General features: G+C 40.9%; 1 protein-coding gene across 1 annotated transcript; it reads left to right on the plus strand.

Moving 5' to 3' along the window:
* Nucleotides 1–869: 869 nt before the first annotated feature.
* On the plus strand, nucleotides 870–9,687 carry emx3 (empty spiracles homeobox 3). Its single transcript, XM_030766655.1, has 3 exons — nucleotides 870–1,212; nucleotides 8,209–8,393; nucleotides 9,520–9,687. The coding sequence occupies exons 1-3, from the start codon at nucleotides 870–872 to the stop codon at nucleotides 9,685–9,687; spliced, it is 696 nt and encodes a 231-aa protein (XP_030622515.1).
* The last annotated feature ends 502 nt before the right edge of the window (nucleotides 9,688–10,189 follow it).

Consider the following 10,189-nt stretch of genomic DNA (forward strand, 5'->3'; position numbering starts at 1 on the left):
TGTCAATACTTAAATTCTGCAAACGAATCCAACGTGCTGAAGATGCCAACAGAGCGATTATAAATACGTTTGCCTCTCCAAAATAGACTTTATTTAATATGGCTGTTACATTTTCTTTGTAATCTTTAATCAGAATTATTCATACAGTCCACACAGAATATTAAGAAAGGAATTGTAAATTATTCTCTCGTGTACAACGAAACGTAAAAAATTATGAGCAGGCCTAATGTTTAGTTCGGTACACATATAGTGTGTCTCTCCATCAAACAAAATGGCTGTAATTTGCTTGCCTATACTTTGCTCCATCTGCGCATGCCCACCACACCTCTGTCACAGAGAGCGAAGAGCAGGTATTGAGGTTGGTGAGTGACAAGCCCTTTCTCAAAAGCTGACTGCTTATCGATCATAGCTGTGCTCCTAAATGTTTTCTTCGGGGGAACCGATGTTTGTGCATTCTCGTATGAATGAAGTTCATCTTTGTGAGTCTGCCTCACTCATAATGCCATGATTGACTTGCTGTATTATTATTTTGACACGAGGTTTTAGTGATTTTAATCTCGCTCGATGAAATTTTGAGGACTTTTTAAAGCGGCGTTCTGACAGTTTGAACAGCCAAGCCGTCCGCGTAGTCTTCACTGGTACTGAGCTCTGGGAAGTAGCTTATCGATAAAATTGACATATTAAAGGAACTGCCTTAAGTTATGGATTGCACTGGGGCTTTGTTGACTTCGAAAAACCACACTGTGGATTTTTAAACAGCTGCCTTTCGTGATATTTCTTTTTCTATTTCACCACCTGAAAGTCTTGTGGCTTCCGTCCATTGTAAGCACACGTTGCATGATCTTATTTAATACTGTATATTTGAGACAATGTTTCAACACAATAAAAAATGCTTCACGATCGAGTCCATTGTCGGCAAAGACCCGAATTCCTCGACTGCTGGCGACGAACCTATTAGACCCACGGCTTTGAGATTCACGGAATCGATTCATCCGGCACCCTTTGGGAGTTGCTTTCAGAATTCAGGGAGGACGCTCTACAGCAGTCCAGAGATGATGTTCCCAGATCCGGGCTCACACTCAACGAACACCACGTTGTCCCTGCATCCCCTTCAGATTCCTTCTCAACCTTTCTTCAACCCTCATCAGAGAGAAACTTTGAACTTCTACCCTTGGGTGCTTCGAAATCGATACCTTGGACACAGATATCAAGGTTAGTAACACAGCCAATATCCCAGTCGATTATCTTCGGGCCAAATGTCTGAACAAAAGTTATAACAGCCCCAAACTGGATATTAGTGGAATTTCTGTGACCAAGCACGTCCAGTAAGATGCCAGAAGTGAGACGAGGCGGTATCTGGTGACTAGAAAATTGTGCGCGTGAAAGATTGCACAAAACAAAACTGCGTCTTGAAATATTATTTTTTTTAAAAAAGATTCTGCATTAGCAGTGCGAGGTGAAAAACATAAAGTTATACGAAATAATTTCCGACCATTTGATAAAATGCTTAGTTCATGTGTGGTAAACAATTTGAAGCGGAACGGCTAAAGTTGATGGTCGTTTGTGGTGAGATACATACTGACTGAGAGTGGCAGTTCCTTCCATTAGCCTACTAACTGAAAGATTTTCAAAAAAGGCTTATAGCCAGTAACATCGGTATATTAATTTCTTTTAAAATCTAATTGAGAAAAAAATTCTATCAAACATATTCTACCAACATGGATTTTATCGGCATGTCTCTTTAGCGTAAGATTTGCCCTTATTTTACATTATCCGTTCTCACATTGCCTAGTGACATATTACTAGCCCAGTCATAGTTTTCAGATGTCCAGAGGGTAATCCTGTCTTTTCAAAACAATGAACGTCAAAAGTATGTGCCGAAAACGGAGAGACTTCAGTGTAATTTATTTTTGTGTGGTAAAAAACCACTCGACGTCCCCAACATGTTTTTAAAGAAAAGTTTCATTATCGACACTATGTCAGCACATGCAGTCTGATATCAGAGGAGTTTCAGTCTTTTCCCGTAGAGTAACATAGCCTGTATTATTCGACTTTTCTGTAAAATATCATTGAGCAGTATAAAATATATAGAATAATACAGGGCGGCGAAAGCACCTTCTGCAATAAAGCTTTTCGTTCTTGTAGGTCAGTTAAACTTGCGCGATTCGGTCGTTTAGACGGATGGACAACTGCAAAATAACACCATAAAATTCAGCTGAAATTACAATTCTGGTTCTTTAAAGACCGAAAAATAAAGTCAGATAAAACACATGAAGAAACATGCAGAACGATACGTTTTTGACTGCTGTCCTGCTTTGTTTAGCCCGTTTAAATGATAAATCAGTTCAGTTTTGTTGACGCCGTTTTTCCTTGCAAATGTTCTGTGTAAATCAGTCATCAGTTTGATCGGATTGATATTTAATGACGATGGAAATGTCCATTTAAATATGGGCATTAAAGTGTTCCTTAAATAGTTCCTGCAAATAATTACTTTAGCTCGCAGAACCTGTATGTACGTGTATATATATATATATATATATATATTAAATATGTCCCACGAGCTTCCTGCGAGCTTTCTCTCTTTCTTTCTTTAAAAAAATATCTAGACAGCCTTGACGTTTCCAAACCATATAGCCAAAACAAAGTTCCAGACCTGAGGAAGTTGGTCATAAGGCATGTCTAAATTCAATAATCAGATGGAATGACAAGCCTGATTTTTTTTTTTTTGCCTCAATTCACAGATCAATGAAGCAAAGTCTGCTGACTGATTTTGGTCAAATTATGCATTTAAGTCCTAAATATACAAGTTTCAGTATTATTTTGAATCGAAATACGATGATACACACAAAGCACACTTCTGCTACCTACCGAGAATAACAAGAACGGCGATGATTGCCCAAAAAGTGGACCCACTTTTCTTTTCATAAATAGACCACTTGTCCTGCAGAGGCATAGTATTAACCTCAGTATGTCGTGCCACCTTTTATGTTATTTCAGTCTAATCAAGTCAGCGATCTCCAAAGGAAAGTTATCTTTATTCTGTGACTTAATTTAACAACGGAACCAGAACATCTGGTTTTAAAAATATTTCAAAGTATTCCTATATTTCTTTTTTGTTATAATTTATTTATTTTGGGTGAAAGCTTCACTGTCTATTTGCTGCCGTATTAAAGATGTAGCCTACATTTCATTCTATTTGAATTGACATTAAGTTCGACTAACACAGGTGATCGTGTGATTTTGTTAAATTTGGTTATAGGTTATATCTTACGATTTAGCATCTTCACCCGAGCAGAATATGTTAACCCCCCCCCCCCTCCCCCCCCACACACACACACACATTAAATTTTGCAACTACTGCCTTTGCTATAAACTGTAAAAACCCCTTATAACTACCGAACCCTAATTTTCCACGATATCACGATAACCAGCAACATGTGTTCTAGTTATTTGAAATAATATTCAGATTTGTAACTAAGGTTGGGTGGTCCTATTTACCAAGCAATTTGTTAAAGCGGAAGGATCAATAACTGTCCACTGGCTTGTCATGTTGACTCAGTGGCGGGCCGCGCGGGGAGGCTGAGCCGCATCAGGTGTGCGCAGAGACACGCCGAGCCACAGTCCTCGGGGGAATGGCTCAGGTAATTGGTGGAAGTCAGAGGTTGTTGTCACTGTTACTCAGATCCGGGTCTCAGATAGGGTCTCTTTGTTTACAGACAGAACAGATCCACTCACAGTTGGTGTCCAATAACCTAGAATACCAGTGTTTAGACAAGGCTAAATGCAGCCAAAGGGATGGAGTAGGAAAGGATTAACCATCATAAGTGTCACTTTTTGTTAGTGCTAATGCACATACTTTTTTTTTCTCCTTTTTTTTTTTTGTCCCTTGGCTGCTTCCTGAATGGGCCGAGGTCGTGTATATGTCTTTGGGTCCGTCATGCAGGACAGGGTAAACAGGATCTCAGACCAGGCTCCTGTTGGTAATGTGCAGAGTTTTGTCTCACTGTGGCATTTCTCAGAGAGCAGCATTGTCATGATCAGGGAGGGGGGTCGGGATGGGGGTGGGGTGGGGTCAGACTGTCTGCTGTCTGGGCAGCGGGTCGGGGGGCTTTTTTCCACCTGATATATTCTTGTCCAGTGAACTATGTGTTGCCATAACCCGTCACAAGCCACTTTCTCCAATCATTTGTAAACATCTCGAGAAATTCTCTGATTATGGAGGAATTCTAGAGGACACTCTAAAAAAAAAAAAAAAAAACAAAGTTTCCAAAGCTGTCTGTAGCCTTTATCTAAACATCAGTTCTCAGAAGAAGTGTAGATCTAGCAACAACACAATAACCTAATGCCCCTTTGTTATTTGCCCATGCCTGGTACTTTGTTACCATTACAAATGTTGTCTATATAGGCCACACATGAATTAGATACTTGTTACAATATAACTTTATAAATTATGAATTATACCTTGTGAATCATGCCTTAATTATCTGGTATCTGTAACTGACTCAAACCAGAAAGGTGCCCCAAGCCTTTGTCATGGATAAAAGAATAAATAAACAAATAAATATAGATAGATAGATAGATAGATCGATAGATAGATAGATAGACAGATAGTCTGATAGACAGACAGACAGACAGACACAGACAGACAGACAGACAGACAGACAGATAGATAGATAGATAGATAGATAGATAGATAGATAGATCAAAGAACATGGATCCAGAATATAAATCTAAAATCATATTTTCACATCTCCATTTTTGCTGAGCTGGCTTGTCATATTTCAGTTTAGAGGCTCAACGGGCGTTTCACGGATGACCTTAGCCAGTGGGGTCACGGGTTGAATCAGAACGATTCAGTACCTTAATTTTCCTTTCTCCATTCCGCCCTCGATTCGCTTTTATTGAGGGCGATGCTGACAAGACCCAACTTGTTTGTGCCAAGGGAACAGTAGCTCCGGTTGATCTGTGTGCCATCTGCTTCCTTTGGTAGTCATGTTGGGGGCATTCCCATCGTGGCTAGGGCCCGTGTCTGTTTGAGTCCTGATCCCAGGAGGGTGTCCCCTGCATTTCAGGAGGCTTTGCCTGCGTTGCACTGTAGGCCTAGGCCTGCTGGTCTCCTCCACCGGATCTCTCGGGGGGAGGTGGGGGGGGGGTTTAAAGGTGGTACCAGGGCAGTAGGCAGGAAAAACACGACTGGGGTTCCTCACCACACTACACATTAACGGAAGACAGCACCTCTGAGTTTCTTGCAAATTTGGAGATCATTACCTCATTGGCTTAATAGACTGATACACATGTGACACTCAATTAAACCCATATGTACACAGCATTGAAGAACTGACATTTTATTGGGTTTTTTTTTAATGGGCTGCTTGTATTCGCAAACCGTGAGCAACTGTTTTTTTTTTTTTTCCCAGACTTTTTATATTCTGAAGTTATTGTTTAGTAATATTTGGGTCACTGTGGTTTGTTTGGTGTTCATTGGTCCCTGAGGAAGATTTTAAGGATTCCTTTTCAACACACTCAGGCCTCCCAGTACTCATTATTTACATTCTTCTTTTCTGTCACAGACCCACTCCACATATTTGTGCTGCAAGATGTCTCTATTGTTTTGGCCTCTGATGTTCAAAGGATTTTCAGCACACCAGCTGAAAACGGTTGTCAATGACTGTCTTGTGACAGAAAATATGCACTCTCCGCAGAATGGGAGTAAAGTGCATACCTTATTAAAGCTTTGCAAAAAATAAAGGTGCTGGCTGTTGCTTAAAGCCTTTGGAGAATCTGCCGTGAGGGTTTCTCTCTCTCTCTCTCTCTCTCTCTCTCTCTTTCTCTTTCCTTTTAAACAGAAGCAGCCCATTCAAACCTTATAAATCTGTGAATGGTTACAAACAAGTCTATATACGCAGCAGTCTGAGGGAAACACACGTGTGTATCTATTAACAACTATAAGTGCAAGCACGCACGCACGCACGCACACACGCACGCACGCACGCACGCACGCACGCCGCCGGCACCGCCGCCGCTGCCGTCGCCGTCGACGACAGAATGTGTTCCGGCACAGAAGGTTCTAGATTTCTGAAAGTTGTTGAGGTGGAGTTGCCTCTTTGAAATGGTTTAAAGCGGGTCTGAAAAGGGCTGAGCTGAGAGGCATTGTGTGGAGATGAAAGGTCAGTTTTTACATCCTTAAAAAAAGAGACTGAGTGGGCTCAGGGTAATCCTCTTCCCTCACGCCGACTACACCACCACGGACTCTCTCTCTTTTTGTGTTGACGGCCCACTCCTGAACTCAGTTCTCTTTGATGCTTTAAAAGAGTTTTTTTTTTTTTTAGATATACATGATGTATCTGTGGCCAATGATCTTACACAATAAGCCTTAAAAATAACTCTGCTATACACATTCATTTCCTGAGACAAAAGGCAGATTTGTCCTGTCAGGGATTAAGTAAAGTGAAGGGTCATTGCTTTAACACGCAAACTCTACGCTCAAATGAAATACTTTTTGTAATAGGCCGTAGACCTACACAGTTTTGATCTTGAGCCAACTTTGAATTAGCTGTGTCCTGGCTGTGTTACGTCCTGGGTCTCTTTGATTTATAAATTGCTGTTTTATATCCTGCTGTCACCGTTCTTCCTCTCACATGATAATTTACACCATGTTGAATTTGTTTAGGATTAGCAGTTAATGAAAGAAAGTTTTTTTTTTTGTTTTTTGTTTTTAAATGCTATTTGGGGCCCCTTTAGAGTGTAATGGACTCATTTGTAGATGTAGTGAAAGTCTGAATGACACTGCTGAACGTCTCGGAAACACACACACACACACGCAGAGGAAATGTTTGCACGTTATCGGCCGTCGATGTGGTTGCACACCTGATGGAAGCGTTAACACGTTTTGGTTGGTCTTTCATTGTAATGTGTCATGGGTTTGTCATTTCTGGCCACTGATTCCATCCTTCACTCAACCGCCAAGACAGAATCATTTGCTTACACTCGACTGCGGTCACACTTCTCCAGCGAACTCTTTTCAAATTTTGCACACCCTGCTCCAGTAGTGACCACATGAATTACAGAACCATTTGTTTATGAAAAATGATTCGGTTTTTGTCCGTGTGATTTTAATAACCGGAACGTGGACGTGCTCTCCAGATGTGTCGTCTGTGGCCGAGGGAAAATCACGAAAAGTAACAACATTTTACTGTTGCGATTTTACTACGTGAAGTGACACCAGACAAATCGCAAGGCATTTGTTTAACTGCCCATCAAAGTAGTCATCTTTTTTTTTTTTTTTTTTGCATTTTCCCACCTAAGACATTTACGTATGGTTTCTCAGAGAGATGGCATGGCTTAAAAGTTGTGCATTGGTATGAAAATTAGGATAATACCTCAGTACATAGAATAAAGATTTGTTTACATCATGCTAGAGTATGCCAAGGGCTTCAACGTGACATACTGCATTACCCTAATGCATAGCCCAAGCTTTGCATTAATAATTAAAAAAAAAGGAAATCTGCACATTGTACAAAACTAGAAAGAAATCCTGCTGAATATTTAAGTAAGCCAAATGAACTGTTTAAATTGGAACTTTCTCTTAAAATTTTACCATTGTTAAAACTCATAGATACATTTTTTAAAATGTATAGACTCACAGACAATTAATTACTCTGTAAATGTTCAGGATTCATGATACATATCACATGTAAATCAAATATATTTGCTGTGTTGTTTAATTGTAAAAGTTATACTTGAGCAACAAGCTTAAAAGCATAAAAAGCCGCATTCGTGTAAGTGACAACGCTGATGAAAGACATTCAGGCTACTTATGAAACCTCATATGACTCCATATTGAATCATATTGTTATGAGCTGTATTACTTAACCTTCAGATCTGATTCACAATTATGCAAGATGACCTTTGAACCACAGAGCTCAACAAAAGATCTGTAATCTCCGCATTTAACACCCCCCCCCCCCCCCCCCCATCTCACTTTCTCCCTCCCTTTTGTTAGAAGGAGTCAAGTTATCTATTTGTCTGAACATGGGGATGTTTTTAGTGTGTAAAAATATGTATGGGATTTAAGTTTCCCACGCCTACTGTATTTTTCTCAGCCTCATTCAAACCAAGTCATTTTTTTAACTCCTCTCCTGTGCTCTCCTCTCCTGTGCTCTCCTCTCCTGTGCTCCGCTCTCCTCTCCTCTCCTCTCCTCTCCTCAGGTGAGGAGAGCAGCCCTGAGAATCTTCTGTTGCACGGCCCTTTCTCCCGCAAGCCCAAGCGTATCCGCACGGCCTTCTCCCCGTCTCAGCTGCTCCGCCTGGAGAGGGCCTTTGAGAAGAACCACTACGTGGTGGGCGCCGAGCGGAAGCAGCTGGCCAACGGGCTGTGCCTGACGGAGACGCAGGTGAGTCGGGGCCGCTCCCTCAGGCACGGCCGCATTCCACAGCGCTGAGGCACTCGCTCAGTGCCGCGGCACAGATCATCAACACAGGATTAATCATCCATAGAACCTCCAGCCATAGAACGCGATTTCATCACTGGGACGGAAGCTCCTTGTCCCAAATCGCTTCGGGATAGGCAACGCCGCAAGTGAAAAAAGAAAAACGTACTCAACTGACTTAAATGAGCTCATGTCACAAGTTTACTCACACACACACACACACACACACACACACACTTTAATGAGCTAATATCACGTTTACTTACACACACACATACACTTTAATGAGCTAATATCACATTTACTTACACACACACACACACTTTAATGAGCTGATATTACGTTTACTTACACACAGACACACATATGCACACACACACACACACACACACACAAGTATGGACACACGCACACATTACACGCAGAACCCTTTTGGCTTGTGCAATCAACTCTTACAACAAACTGAAAAGTTTCGATGAGCCTTGTATTTCCATGTTTGACAGGTTGTTTTCACAGCTGCTGTCAAAGATGGATTTTAGAGTAAAGCTAATGTTGCATGATAAGTAATTACCCCATTCACTACTTCACAAGAGACCAAACACAAAACAAAAAACACAGAGCACAGAATTTGATTTGCAGTGCAGACAGAAAACATAGGCTTTCTGTTTAACTATGCCACATTATCAACAGCCACAGGCAAATAACTGTTTAACTGTGAGAATGTGGACAAGGGATTTTGTCTTCTTTACAAAGACTCATGTAATGAATGTGACTACCAAGAAGTGTTTTTCTTTCTTTTTCTTTGTTTTTTTTTAATGTTCCTCTTAATGTTGTCCAAGGCAACATGCATCTTGTTTAGTCAACTTATTAAACACCTGTTCAAACTGTTTCTCTGATATGTTCTCAGATGCTCTTGACTTCCAGTAGAGAAATAAAAACTGATACACTGCGATAAAAAAAAAAAAAAAACCCTGAAATTTGAGTCGCCTTGATAAGAGAGCTCAATAGGTGACTGAATGTGGAGAATCTGTATAAATCACAAATGAGCTGAAATTCTCTTTGTCTTTCTTTCTTTCTTTCTTTCTTTAAGGTGAAGGTCTGGTTTCAGAATCGAAGGACCAAGCACAAGAGGCAGAAGCTGGAGGAGGAGTCACCTGAGTCCCAGCAGAAGAGGAAGGGCAGTCAGCACGTTAGCCGCTGGCGCGTGGCCACGCAACAGGGCAGCTCGGAGGACATAGATGTCATCTCAGAGGACTGACGTGACACCGCCAAACGAACCCTCTCTTTCAGACTTTCCTTCAATCTGCAAAAACAAAACAAAAGAAAACAAAAAACAAAACAAAACGAAACAAAGCAACAAAGACAAACAGTTCCACTTTGCCCGTGATGACGTATGTTCTGATCTTTACCGGGGATCTGTCAATCAAAGGAACAGAATCCCAGCTATGCAGAAAGTTTTGTGTGATGATGCAAAAAAAAAAAAAAAAATTAAATAAATAAAATAAAATAAAATAAAATGAATAAATAAAAGGGAGAGGACATTTTCAGCTCTGATGGTGGAGCTTCCTGTCTGCCGTCTGCAGGGACACGGATATGCATTTTCAGACGTCCTTTGTGACAGAGCCGTAGAGACGCGCTACGTGTTGCTTCTTTGAGAACTCGCTCTTGGCGTCTACCTGAACCCTTTCTTTGACTGGAGTTCTAAATCTCACTCAGCTAAAAGTGTCTTGACTGACTGTCCTATGTTAAGTAGTGTTAAA

The sequence above is a fragment of the Chanos chanos genome, chromosome 2 (genome assembly GCF_902362185.1).
Source record: "Chanos chanos chromosome 2, fChaCha1.1, whole genome shotgun sequence".
NCBI classification, from domain to species: domain Eukaryota; kingdom Metazoa; phylum Chordata; class Actinopteri; order Gonorynchiformes; family Chanidae; genus Chanos; species Chanos chanos.